The sequence below is a fragment of the Chiloscyllium plagiosum genome, unplaced genomic scaffold (genome assembly GCF_037043375.1).
Source record: "Chiloscyllium plagiosum isolate Xiang-an unplaced genomic scaffold, Cpla_swu_hap1 HiC_scaffold_3, whole genome shotgun sequence".
NCBI lineage: Eukaryota > Metazoa > Chordata > Chondrichthyes > Orectolobiformes > Hemiscylliidae > Chiloscyllium > Chiloscyllium plagiosum.
This window is the reverse complement of record NW_028270141.1, coordinates 119412692-119427190: the sequence shown is the minus strand read 5'-3', so window position 1 is coordinate 119427190 and position 14499 is coordinate 119412692. Positions and strand designations below refer to the sequence as shown.

General features: G+C 42.5%; 1 protein-coding gene across 1 annotated transcript in view; it reads left to right on the top strand.

The window, feature by feature from the left end:
• sec63 (SEC63 homolog, protein translocation regulator) overlaps positions 1-14499 on the top strand; it is a 118831-nt gene that overhangs the window by 73449 nt on the left and 30883 nt on the right. The window contains exons 13-16 of the mRNA XM_043687079.2: positions 247-394; positions 5794-5876; positions 6725-6790; positions 13325-13516. Of these exons, the coding sequence (XP_043543014.1) occupies positions 247-394; positions 5794-5876; positions 6725-6790; positions 13325-13516 (489 nt within the window). The remainder of the gene's footprint in view (positions 1-246; positions 395-5793; positions 5877-6724; positions 6791-13324; positions 13517-14499) is intronic.

Genomic DNA, 14499 nt, shown 5'->3' with positions numbered 1-14499 from the left:
ATCTTTCATACCAAGTCAACTTGAACTGTAGCAACCCCCCCCCCCCCCCACCCCAGCCCCATTATAATTGTATATTCATGAATACAGTATTACAGCATATTGATCTGAATGAAATATTTCATGCAGTATATCGGTAGCAATAATATCTATTGGTGACAGCACTGATTTTACTTGCCATACATGAATGCTGTTACACATCTGCAGTTTATAAAAACTAGAGTTCTGGTTTTCTACTTAATCCAACAGTACAAAGTCCGAACAATTCAGGATCTGGTTAGTATGAAAGATGCTGATCGTCGTAATATGTTGCGTTTTCTGAGTGAAGAGAAATATGATGAGGTCCTGGCAGTACTTGGGAACTTTCCTCACGTTACCATGAAGATAAAACTGCAAGGTATGGAACAACTGGAAATGTCTTGAATTGAATGTGCAACACTGTTGGGAGAATTGCAAATTAGTGTAGTCTTTAAAGTAATCCATTATTAAGTAATATTGAATATTGAAACGTCAGTTAATGATAATTGTCACAACTAATTTATGGGATGTGGGCTTCAGTAGTTAGGTTTTGCATACTTGTGCTAAACGTCATTTATAAATTACGAAGCCACACTTATAGTCCATTTTTAAGCTCAATGGGATGTGTAGTGTTTTTATTTTTTCCCCAGGATTGTGTTCTGCAACTTAAGACCTTAACTACTTTTTGTTTTGATATTTTAAATACCTTTCACTTTTCTTCCTAATGTTATGTGATCATCAATGAAATAGACGTATGTAGCATGGCCCAGGAAGATCATGCAGTATTTACAAATAAGTATGATATATGCCCTATGATAATCCAGATTTTTCCAGTATTCTGTTCCCCAAAGTCGAACTATTTAAAATCAAATGTTAGCTTCCAAAAAGTGCGCAAATCATTCTTTTTCTGTGGTGCAAAAAACTCTTTTCACCTCATCATGTCTACATCAGTTATCAAACATTGATTTATTCTGACCCCATTTTTCAGCAATTAATCTACAACCTTATATGCTATAGCATTTCAAGTGTTCATCTAAATAGTTCTTAAATATCTTGAGGTTCCTGTCTCTACCATCCTTTTACGCAGTGACTTCCAGATACTGAGTGAAAAAGATTTTCCTTCAATCCCCTCTAAACTTCTTGCTCCTTACCTTAAAAATCTTTGCTCTGGTTGTTGATCCCTCTACTAGGGAGAAACACTTCTCCTAATCTGTCTCGTCTATGCCTCTCAGAACTTTATACACCTCAGTCAGATTCCCCTCCTTCGTCGTCTTGTTCTGAGGATAACAACCCCAGCCTACCTAGTTGAATTACCCAGCAGAAGCAACATCTCAGTAACTCTCTTTGTATCCTCACTACTGCAATAGCCTAACTAATGTTATATAAGCATATTATAACCACCTTGCTGTTGTATTCAATGCCTTGACCAATGAAGGCAATTATCCTAAATGCTGTCTTAACCATCTTATCTACTAGCCTTGCTGCCTTCAAGAATCTTCACAAATGGGCATTCATATCATGGTCTCTCCAATCCTCTGCTTTTCCTAGGGTCCCACAGTTCAACATGTGCTCCTTTGCCATGTTAGTCCTCGTATAATACATCATCTCCCACTTTTCATGATTAAATTTCATTTGGCACTATTCAGCCCCTTGTATTGTTCTGTAGTCTGACTTCTTGCTATTTACCTGCCCACCAACTTTCATGTCATCTGCAAACTTACTATTCATACCTTCTCTTGCCTTCATACTTAGATCATTAATGTACACAACAAACAGCGAGTCTTGTGGTTTACCTCTAGACACAGGCTTCCAATCACAAAACACGCTGTTTCCTGCCACTAAGCCAATTTTGGATCCAGTTTGCCAAATTTCCCTGGATTCAGTGGGCTCTTATATTCTTAGTCAGTGGTGCTGGAAGAGCACAGCAATTCAGGCAGCATCCGAAGACAGGCAAAATCGACGTTTCGGGCAAAAGCCCTTCATCAGGAATAAAGGCAGAGAGCCTGAAGCGTGGAGAGATAAGCTAGAGGAGGGTGGGGGTGGGGAGAGAGTGGCATAGAGTACAATAGGTCAGTGGGGAAGGAGATGAAGGTGATAGGTCAGGGAGGAGAGGGTGGAGTGGATAGGTGGAAAAGGAGCTGGGCAGGTCGGACAAGTCCGGACAGGTCAGGGGATCGAGTTGCTGGAGGTTAGAAGCTAGGATGAGGTGGGGGAAGGGGAAATGAGGAAACTGTTGAAATCCACATTGATGCCCTGGGGTTGAAGTGTTCCGAGGCGGAAGATGAGGCGTTCTTCCTCCAGGTGTCTGGTGGTGAGGGAGCGGCGGTGGAGGAGGCCCAGCACCTCCATATCCTCGGCAGAGTGGGAGGGGGAGTTGAAATGTTGAGCCACTGGGCGATTTGGTTGATTGGTGCGGGTGTCTCGGAGATGTTCCCTAACGCGCTCTGCTAGGAGGCGCCCAGTCTCCCCAATGTAGAGGAGACCACATCGGGAGCAATGGATACAATAGATGATATTAGTGGATGTGCAGGTAAAACTTTGATGGATGTGGAAAGCTCCTTTGGGGCCTTGGATAGAGGTGAGGGAGGAGGTGTGGGCGCAGGTTTTACAGTTCCTGCGGTGGCAGGGGAAAGTGCCAGGATGGGAGGGTGGGTCGTAGGGGGGCGTGGACCTGACCAGGTAGTCACGGAGGGAACGGTCTTTGCGGAAGGCGGAGAGGGGTGGGGAGGGAAATATATCCCTGGTGGTGGGGTCTGTTTGGAGGTGGCGGAAATGTCGGCGGATGATTTGGTTTATGCGAAGGTTGGTAGGGTGGAAGGTGAGCACCAGGGGCGTTCTGTCCTTGTTGCGGTTGGAGGGGTTGGGTCTGAGGGCGGAGGTGCGGGATGTGGATGAGATGCGTTGGAGGGCATCTTTAACCACGTGGGAAGGGAAATTGCGGTCTCTAAAGAAGGAGGCCATCTGGTGTGTTCTATGGTGGAACCGCTCCTCCTGGGAGCAGATACGGCGGAGGCGGAGGAATTGGGAATACGGGATGGCATTTTTGCAAGAGGTAGGGTGGGAAGAGGTGTAATCCAGGTAGCTGTGGGAGTCGGTGGGTTTGTAGAAGATGTCAGTGTCAAGTCGGTCGTCACTGATGGAGATGGAGAGGTCCAGGAAGGGGAGGGAGGTGTCAGAGATGGTCCAGGTAAATTTAAGGTCAGGGTGGAATATGTTGGTGAAGTTGATGAATTGCTCAACCTCCTCGCGGGAGCACGAGGTGGCGCCAATGCAGTAATCAATGTAGCGGAGGAAGAGGTGGGGAGTGGTGCCGGTGTAATTACGGAAGATCAACTGCTCTACGTAGCCAACAAAGAGACCGGCATAGCTGGGGTCCATACATGTGCCCATGGCTACCCCTTTGGTCTGGAGGAAGTGGGAGGATTCAAAGGAGAAATTGTTAAGGGTGAGGACCAGTTCGGCCAAACGAATGAGTGTGTCGGTGGAGGGGTACTGTTGGGAACGTCTGGAGAGGAAAAAACGGAGGGCTTGGAGGCCCTGGTCATGGCAGATGGAGGTGTAGAGGGATTGGATATCCATGGTGAAGATGAGGCGTTGGGGGCTGGGGAAACGGAAGTCTTGGAGGAGGTGGAGGGCGTGGGTGGTGTCTCGAACGTATGTGGGGAGTTCCTGGACTAGGGGGGATAGGACAGTGTCGAGGTAGGTAGAGATGAGTTCAGTGGGGCAGGAGCATGCTGAGACAATGGGTCAGCCAGGGTGGTCAGACTTGTGGATCTTGGGAAGGAGGTAGAACCGGGCAGTGCGGGGTTCCCGGACTATGAGGTTGGAAGCTGTGGGTGGGAGATCTCCTGAGGTGATGAGGTTCTGTATGGTCTGGGAGATGATGGTTTGGTGATGGGGGGTGGGGTCATGGTCAAGGGGGCGGTAGGAAGAGGTGTCCTCGAGTTGGCGTTTGGCTTCAGCGATGTAGAGGTCAGTGCGCCAGACTACCACTGCGCCCCCTTTGTCCGCTGGCTTGATGGTGAGGTCAGGATTGGAGCAGAGGGATTGGAGGGCTGCGCGTTGTGAGGGTGAGAGGTTGGAGTGGGGGAGGGGGGTCGACAGGTTGAGGCGGTTAATGTCCCGGCGGCAGTTGGAAATGAAGAGGTCGAGGGCAGGTAATAGGCCAGCGCAGGGTGTCCAGGTGGATGCAGTGTGTTGGAGGTGGGTGAAGGGGTCCTCGGAAGGTGGGCGGGAGTCCTGATTATGAAAGTAAGCTCGGAGGCGGAGGCGACAGAAGAATTGTTCGATGTCACGGCGTGTATTTTTACCTCGTTTTTACCTCTTATATTCTTAGCCAGTTGGGCATATGAACCCTTGTCAAAAGCCCTACTGAGGTCTATGTCAACTACATGAACTGCACTACCCTCATTTACACATTGCATCATCTCTTCGAAAAATTCAGTCAAATTTATTAGATGTGATCTCCCCATTACAAAGGCATGCTGACTATCTTTGATTAATTCTTGCCGCTCCAATACGAGATAAATTGTATCCCTCAAATTTTTCCAATAGTTTCCACACCATAGATGCTAGATTTCCTGGCCTGTAGTTTGCTGGTTTATCCCAACCATTCTTCTTGAAGGCATTATATTAGCTGTCCTCCAGTCCTCTAGCCAGAAAGGATTTGAAAATTAATGATGTGGAGGTGCTGGTGTTGGACTGAGGTGCACCAAGTCAAAAATCGCACAACACCGGGGTTATCGTCCAACAGGTTTATTTGGAAGTACCAGCTACATCAGGTAACTAGTTACTTGATGAAGGAGCAGCGCTGTGAAAGTTAGTGCTTCCAAATAAACCTGTTGGACTATAACCTGGTGTTATGTGATTTTTAACATTGAAAATTAATGTTAGAGCCCCTGCGATATCCTTCCTGACATTTTTAGCAGTCTGGGATGAATCTCATCTGGGCGTGGGGATTTTTCAACTTTTAAACCTGCTAGTTCTCCTTTCTGTTAATGCTAATTTTTTCACATACATCACTCTTCCCCTCCCTGATTTCTTTATTTACGTGGTACTTAGATTTAAGACAGATGTCAGAGACAGGTTCTTTACGCAGTGAGTGGTAAGGGCATGGAATGCCCTACCTGCTAATGTAGCCAACTCAGCCACATTAGGGAGATTTAAACAAGCCTTAGATAAGCACATGGATGATTTTAGGATAGTGGAGGGGGACGAGCTGAGAATAGCTCACAGATTGGCGCAACATCGAGGGCCGAAGGGCCTGTTCTGCGCTGTATTGTTCTATGTTCTCTATAGTGAATATAGATGCAGTGTACTCATTTAAAATCTCCACACAAACATAGCTGCATTAGGTCCCTAATGGGTCCTGCTCTTTTCAGGGTTATTCTGTTTCCCCTAATATACTTAGAAAATAGCTTTGGATTTTCCTTAATGTTATTCGCGAGTATTTCTTCACATCCCCCTTTCACTGTTAAAATTTTTTAAGCAACAACCTGCACTTTCTATATTCTCTTTGGGCCTCTATTGTTTTCAGGAATATAGAAAGTATTTAATGCCTTCATTGTGCTAATCTGCTGGGTATGTGTTAGAACAATATGGTGTAATTTTTTAGTACTGGTTAGTGGTGTTAGGGGTGCATCACCACAGGCAAGGACTGGAAAAGTCCATCTTAAGCAAAATTGTGACTTTTTTTCTAGCAGAGAAGAAATTGTGAGATTAGGTATTAGTGGGAAAAAGTTGTAAGTCTTTGTTCACATTGTTTTTTGTTCTTTGTAGTTTTGGACGATGAGGACAGCAGTAACATAACTGCAGGATCAATTGTCACAGTCACTGTAGCACTTAAGAGGGAGGACATGACTGTAAGTAGCAGTAACTTATTTGGAAGCACTTAGTTGTCTTTCTCTGGCTTAATATTTTTTAACGTTGCCTGGTGTCAAATCTTGCTTGATGCTAGTGAAACCCCTGGGGCATTTGATTCCGTTAATGATATATAAATGCAAGCTTCCACAGGAAGTGGGAGTTGCAATGTTCTGTGACAGTTAACAAGCAAAGTAAATTCATCAAAAACCTCTCAGCTACAAAGGAATGTATTTTCCCATATACATCACTGAATTGGTGGTGAAGAACAGAGACAGATACCGCTTTTATCATTCTTTCTTCCTAATTGACAACATAGATTATTTTGTCCTTTATTAGAAGAAAGAGAAAGTTGCAGTTGTATTTATTGCTTTTTCTGACTGTTGGATGTCTCAATACCTGGCAGTTAGACAAAATATTGTTGAGTTGGATTCCCTGTTGTTATGCAGGAAACACAGCAGCCAGGTTGTGTACACAAGCTGCCAGGAATAACAATGTGATGATGAGTAGATAATCTGTTTTTGTGACTGTTGATTGGGGATTAAATATTGACCAGAACATTGTGGGTAACTCCTCTTCAAAATGATGTCATGGAATGTCTTCTGCAAGATGAGGGGTCAAAGTGTAGAGGGGTACTTTATCATAGTTTACAAGCTTATCCTTATAGTCATCGACCTGTGACTCACTGAAAGCACTTTCACGCTATTTTAGAAACTGCCGTAACCTTTTATCTTTTAAAGTGTCCACGATGTCCAAGTTATCTGTTAAAATATTTGAACTATCTATTCAGTAATTCATTTAAATATTGATTTGTTCCACTTAACTCCATATACTTAAATATTTCCCAAAGGCCATCTTTGAAAAGGAACAAGAGCAAAGTGCCTGTATAAATGAAGAACAAGAGAATGATGACATAGTAAGTTTGTGGTAAAATTTATTTTTAAAACTATGCTAGAACTCTCAATCTTTATATGTACATTTACACCAGATTTTTAAATGCAGTAACTTGCTTCTCACCTTTCTGCCTTAATTATTCTAGTCAAATTTACCCAAATTTACTCTTGAAGCTATCCATGAGGTATGTCATTAATGGCTTCTAAACTGAATAGCCTCCAATTTGACCCAGACACAGCTCATCCTTGAAGTTAATTCAAAACCATTTGGAATGAGTGAACATTTGAGCTTCAACTTTTGAAAAATAGTTGAAATCTAATTGTCACTTCTAGTTCGATGACAGACATCTATTGCAGCATTTTTTAATAAACTCTAAACCAGAATTAAGAGAAATTCTTTTCAGATGAGATGCAAGCTGATGCACGCTGTATACATTATTTGAATGTTGCATTGGGAGTTCTCTCTCTTTCCCCTACCTTCATTTCTTTACTCTGAAGTCACTTTGACCGAAACAACAATTAGGGAACTGTCCATGTTTAGAACTTGCTGATATTTAGTTGATCAGGCCAATATGATTTCCACTTTGCAGGCATCAAGCTGTCTTTTCTAAAACTATGCACTTGTTTCATATTTCAACAACATTTATAAATAACTAGTGATTACCTCTCTACACTTATTTTCTCCAAGGTCAGGGATGTTAATGCACCTTTAGCACAAATATGAACATCTACTGTTTTTTTATTTCAATTCGTGAATTACATTCGCAGTTAGTACAGAAGAGACTGGATTCTGGGTAATCCAAGATGGAGGACGGGAAAGATTTCTGGCTGTAAGCTGCTCCTTTTTTTTTGAGGTATTTTAGGTGTTGGAGGTGATTTCCTCGAAATCCAGGAGCAGTAATTACTGTTTTAAATGTTGCATTGTTTTGGAACTTTGGGGAAAAAAAAGTCAAAACAACAGCAGTTTAAAAGGGAGAAGAGCAGACAGAGGAAGCACATGGTGAGGACAGTGCAGGAGAAAGAGAGAACCTGCACAGTTGCTACCTTTGCTGTTTGAATTCGTGTATCACTGGACATCGGAGTGCATCTGGGAAAATTAACAAACAGTGAAATTCACAATTAATCTTGGAGGAACTGTTGGGCGAAGTTCACAGCACAGAATCAGATAAATTAATTGTTGTTTTAAGTCTGTCCAAGAGAAAGGCTGCAGTACTGAGTATAGTGGATTCTTTCTTGATTATATGTTTTTTGGAGATAAGTCTCTTGACTAAACTTAAAATATAAGCCATAGCTATTAATTTAACCTGGGGCAGTGTTTGTAGAGAAATAAGACGGTATTACTTTCTGGGTCTGTAGATTGTGAAGGAGCAAAAATGGTCTTTGCAGCGATATGTACTTCTTGTCAGATGTGAGAGTTTAAGGGTTACTGCGGATTATATCTGCCATAAATGTTGGATGCGGAGTGGATCAGTTGGAGAGACAGATAGAAGCGATGAGGAATTTGCAACAGCAACAGTATGTGATGGATGGCAGTTATAGGAAGGGGGGAAAGTCTCAGATACAGTCACATAGATGGGTTAACTCCAGGAAGGGTCAGAGAGGTAGACAGCTAGTGCAGGAGTCTTTTGTGGATATACCCATTTCAAACAGGTCTGCTGTAGAGGGTGATGGATTCTTAGGGAAGTGTAGCACGAATAGCCAAGTTTCTGGTATTGAGGCTGGCTCTAATGCAATGAGAGGTATGTTGGCTTCCAAGAGATCAATTGTGTTAATGGATTCTGTAGTCAGAGGTACAGACAGACGTTTCTGTGGCAAGCAGAGAAAAAGCAGAATGGTGTGTTGTTTCCCTGGTGCCAGGATCAAGGATGTCTCCGAGAGGTTGCACAATGTTCTCACGGGGGAGAGGGGCCAGCAGGAGGTCATTGTCCACATTGGAACCAATGACATTGGAAAGGAACAGATTGAGACTCTGAAGGGAGATTACAGAGTTAGGCAGAAATTTAAAAAGGAGGTCCTCAAGGGTAGTAATATCTGGATTACTCCCAGTGCTACGAGCTAGTGAGGGCAGGGATAGGAGGATAGAGCAGATGAATGCATGGCTGAGGAGCTGGTATATGGGAGAAGGATTCACATTTTTGGATCATGGAATCTCTCTTGGGGTAGAAGTGACCTGTACAAAAAGGACGGATTGCACCTAAATTGGAAGGGGACTAATATTCTGGCAGGGAAATTTGCTTGAACTGCTTGGGAAGATTGAAACTAGTAAGGTGGAGGGGTGGGACCCAGGGAGATAGTGAGGAAAGAAATCGATCTGAGATGGGTAGAGCTGAGAACCAAAGTGAGTCAAACAGTTAGGGCAGGCAGGGACAAGGTAGGACTAATAAATTAAACTGCAAGGGGCCTGACAGGGAGGGCAGATGAACTCAGGGCATGAATAGGAACATGGGACTGGGATATCATAGCAATTACGGAAACATGGCTCAGGGATGGGCAGGACTGGCACCTAAATGTTCCAGGATACAAATGCTACAGGAAGGATAGAAAGGGAGGCAAGAGAGGAGGGGGGAGTGGTATTTTTGTTAAGGGATAGCATTACAGCTGTGCTGAGGGAGGATATTCCCGGAAATACATCCAGGGAAGTTATTTGGGTGGAACTAAGAAATAAGAAAGGGATGATCACCTTGTTGGGATTATATTATAGACCTCCCAATAGTCAGAGGGAAATTGAGAAACAAACTTGTAAGGAGATCTCAGCTATCTGTAAGAATAACAGAGTAGTTAGGGTAGGGGATTTTAACTTTCCAAACATCGACTAGGACTGCCATATTGTTAAAGGTTTAGATGGAGAGGAATTTCTTAAGTGTGTACAAGACAATTTTCTGATTCAGTATGTGGATGTACCTATCAGAGAAGGTGCAAAACTTGACCTAGTGTTGGGAAATAAGGCAGGGCAGGTGACTGAGGTGTCAGTGGGGGAGCACTTTGGGGCCAGCGACCATAATTCTATTCGTTTTAAAATAGTGATGGAAAAGGATAGACCAGATCTAAAAGTTGAAGCTCTAAATTGAAGAAAGGCCAATTTTGACAGTACTAGGCAAGAACTTTCGAAAGCTGATTGGAGGCAGATGTTCGCAGGTAAAGGGACAGCTGGAAAATGGGAAGCCTTCAGAAATGAGATAACAAGAATCCAGAGAAAGTATATTCCTGTCAGGGTGAAAGGGAAGGCTGGTAGGTATAGGGAATGCTGGGTGACTAAACAAATTGAGGATTTGGTTAAGAAAAGGAATGAAGCATATGTCAGGTATAGACAGGATAGATCGAGTGAATCCACAGAAGTGTATAAGCAAGTAGGAGTATACTTAAGAGGGAAATCAGGAGGGTAAAACGGGGACATGAGATAGCTTTGGCAAATAGAATTAAGGAGAATCCAAAGGGTTTTTACAAATATATTAAGGACAAAAGGGTAACTAGGGAGAGAATAGGGCCCCTCAAAGATCAGCAAGGCGGCCTTTGTGTGGAGCCACAGAAAATGGAGGAGATACTAAATGAATATTTTGCATCAGTATTTACTGTGGAAAAGGATATGGAAGATATAGACTGTAGGGAAATAGATGGTGACATCTTGCAAAATGTCCAGATTACAGAGGAGGAAGTGCTGGATGTCCTGAAACTGTTAAAGGTGGATAAATCCCCAGGACCTGATCAGGTGTACCCGAGAACTCTGTGGGAAGCTAGAGAAGTGATTGCTGGGCCTCTTGCTGAGATATTTGTATCATCGATAGTCACAGATGAGGTGCCGGAAGACTGGAGGTTGGCAAACGTGGTGCCACTGTTTAAGAAGGGCGGTAAAGACAAGCCAGGGAACTATAGACCAGTGAGCCTGACCTCGGTGGCGGGCAAGTTGTTGGAGGGAATCCTAAGGGACAGGATGTACATGTATTTGGAAAGGCAAGGATTGATTCTGGAAAGTCAACATGGCTTTGTGCATGGGAAATCATGTCTCACAGACTTGATTGAGTTTTTTGAAGAAGTAACAAAGAGGATTGATGAGGGCAGAGCAGTAGATGTGATCTGTATGGGCTTCAGTAAGGTGTTCAACAAGGTTCCCCGTGGGAGACTGATTAGCAAGGTTAGATCTCACGGAATACAGGGAGAACTAGCCATTTGGATACAGAACTGGCTCAAAGATAGAAGACAGAGGGTGGTGGCGGAGGGTTGTTTTTCAGACTGGAGGCCTGTGACCAGTGGAGTGCCACAAGGATCGGTGCTGTGCCCTCTACTTTTTGTCATTTACATAAATGATTTGGATGTGAGCGTAAGGGGTACAGATGACACCAAAATTGGAGGTGTAGTGGACAGCGAAGAGGGTTACCTCAGATTACAACAGGATCTGGACCAGGTGGGCCAAAGGACTGAGAAGTGGCCGATGGAGTTTACTTGAGATAAATGCGAGGTGCTGCATTTTGGGAAAGCAAATCTTAGCAGGACTTATACACTTAATGGTAAGGTCCTAGGGAGTGTTGCTGAACAAAGAGACCTTGGAGTGCAGGTTCATAGCTCCTTGAAAGTGGAGTCGCAGGTAGATAGGAAGTGAAGGTGGTGTTTGGTATACTTTCCTTTATTGGTCAGAGTATTGAGTACAGGTGTTGGGAGGTCATGTTGCGGCTGTACAGGATTTTGGTTAGGCTACTGTTGGGATATTGCATGCAATTCTGGTCTCCTATTGGAAAGATGTTGTGCAACTTGAAAGAGTTCAGAAAAGATTTACAAGGATGTTGTCAGGGTTGGAGGATCTGAGCTACAGGGAGAGGCTGAACAGGCTGGGGCTGTTTTCCCTGGAGCGTCGGAGGCTGAGGGGTGACTTTATTATATTACAAAATTATGAGGGGCATGGATAGGATAAATAGACAAAGTCTTTTCCCTGGGGTCGGGGAGTCCAGAACTAGAGGGCATAGGTTTAGGGCGAGAGGGGAAAGATACAAAAGAGACCTAAGGGGCAACTTTTTCACACAGAGGGTGGTCAGTGTATGGAATGAGCTGCCAGAAGAAGTGGTGGAGGCTGGTACAATTGCAACATTTAAGAGACATTTGGATGGGTATATGAATAGGAAGGGTTTGGAGGGATATGGGCCGGGTGCTGGCAGGTGGGGCTAGATTGGGTTGAGATATCTGGTCGGCATGGACGGGTTGGAACGAAGGGTCTGTTTCCATGCTGTACATCTCTATGACTCTAAAAATGAGTTGAAGCTCCTGGCACGTAGAGAGAAACTCCAAGTTTCATTTAACATTGGTTGTAGGTATAATTTGAAAGGTTTAAAGCAAAGTGCACCTCCGATCTCTTCATACATAATTATAAAAAAATGTATTAAACAGCATTAATCATTTTATGTTGCTACTTTTTCTCTACTTCTACTCTGTTGACTTCTGTTCAGTGGTATGTCTTCCTTAATAACTATCCACAGAGACTTTCCACTCTGGGTTATATTGACTTTTGATCAAATAAAAAGTAAATTTTAACTATCTTGAGAACTTCTTAAAAAAAAAAAAATTGAAATTAGCAATTTCTTTGAGTTGTGTTGCATTTAGTTAGATATTACTGTAAAATAAGTGCTATGTGTAACATTTTACTTTATTGACATTTTACTTGGAGAATTCCAAAGATTCACTGTTGTCTGAGTAAAGTTCAATTCTCATCTTAATCCGAAATGGCAACCCTTCCTTTTTTAGTTGCATTTTCTGGAATTAACGTTCCATTAACCTTCCTAATAACTTGCTGAACTCACATGTTAGCCTTAAGTTACTTCTTGACAAGCATACCCAGATCCCGTTATACACTTTCCAACATGTTACCATTTAAGAAATACTGTGCCAATCTGTTTTTCTGTTGAAGTGGATAACCTCACGTTTTTTCATGTTATGTTCCTTCTACCATGTTCTTGCCCAATCATGAAACTTGTCCAAATCCTCCTGAAAACCATCTCCATCACAGAACACATTACTGTGTAGTTTGTATCATCTGCAGATTTGGAAATATTACATTTAGTCCCACATCCAGATCATTAGAATATCTGGGACCCATTTAATAATTCTTGTCGTACCTGACTAGTCTCAGCCTGTGAATGCAAGAGTGACCCATTCAATCTTCTGTTTTCAGTGTTTGCCAACCTTAATCCATGCCTGCACATTACCATGTACTTTAATTTTGCTTACTAATCTCCTTTGGGGAAACCTAATCAAAAGCCTTTTGGAAGTCCAAATATATTATGTCCATTGTCTGTCTGTCTTAATTTTATTAGTAACAGCTTTCAAAAAAAAGTCCCAATTTTGTCAAACACATTCTCAATTTGTTTTTTTCCTTTTGTGAATTATTTATTCAGTCACCTTTGACGTTGATGCCCGTGGATATGAAGAAGTGTCCATCTGTATTCTAATGCTATTGGATGAATTAATAGCAATGCTACACCTTGCAGTTCATCCATTAGTAGTTGATATTTAAAAGGTGTCTAATACACTGATGATTGAGATGATTAATTAGCAATTTATTTCTTTTGCTATAGCAAGGAGCTGCTGGTGCGAAAAGTAAAAAGAAAGCCTGGCAGAAGAATAAAGGAGCCAAGAAGCTTGCAAAATCTAAGAAAAAGAAACAAACCAAAAAGAAGGCGGTAACGCAGACAACGCAACAGACAGCAGAACAACAAAAACAGAAACCGAAGCACAGTCAAGCCAATGGCTCGGTTGTGGCAGGCAATGTATGAAGCATGCTGTAACTTCATATCTTTCAAATGTGTGAATTGTTTGAAAATTTGTAGAAAGGTTGAGGTATGTGCAAATCTAAATAGAACAGAACTGTCCTCCAAGGGATACCCCTCAATTTTGGCTTTTAGGTGGACACTTAAGTGTCGAAATGTCTGTAATCTTGAATCACAATTGAAGATACAGAATAATTTTGAGTTCCAACAGAAAGTGGTGTCTGCTTTTATCACCATTAATCTCTTCCCACTAATGAGCTTGGAGCATGAGTTGTGGTCATTCATCTGAGTGACATGATTGTGAACAGAGATTGCCTGCTCATACTGTACAAAATAGTGTTCAGTTCCTTTCACATTCTTAATAGTTGCAAATAGCGCAATATTAAATAAACTGGAAATACTTTGAATAAAGTGAGTTTCCAATGCAGAATACCATTACAAAATGGGTGCTGGAAACCATTTGCATAGATGCAGAGTTGCACATGGAGTGATAATCCTCGAGCTGGGGTCTGATTCTTAATTCAGGAAGTTTTGCATGTATTCCTTGTTTTCAAATTGCAGTCTTGTTTCTGGTTTCTAACTTGTGTGGACACTGAACTTTGAACTCAGTGGACTGAACATTGCTGCCCTACAAAGTACTTTCTGACTTGATACATGACTGGACTGATTACTGGACAATTCAGTTTGCACAATTCTTGATCGCATTCTAACAATACGCTCAAATTCTATGCCTGAGCATGTGATGCTCCGTCTAATGCTAGCTTTGGCCTTCAATGCAATTTTAAATACAGTATAAAAAAAGGTATCATATAAAAATTTTGCAGTGCTTATTTAATGTATGCAATTTTTATAGTTATGGGAGTGAAATAGTGCATTAATAAATAAATAAATTTCAGTAGCAGCTCGAAAGGCGGGAGCTTGGACCGGGGGCCTGCCGGGAGTGGTAAGTCACCGATTTAAACTTTTATATTTGACGTCAGAGA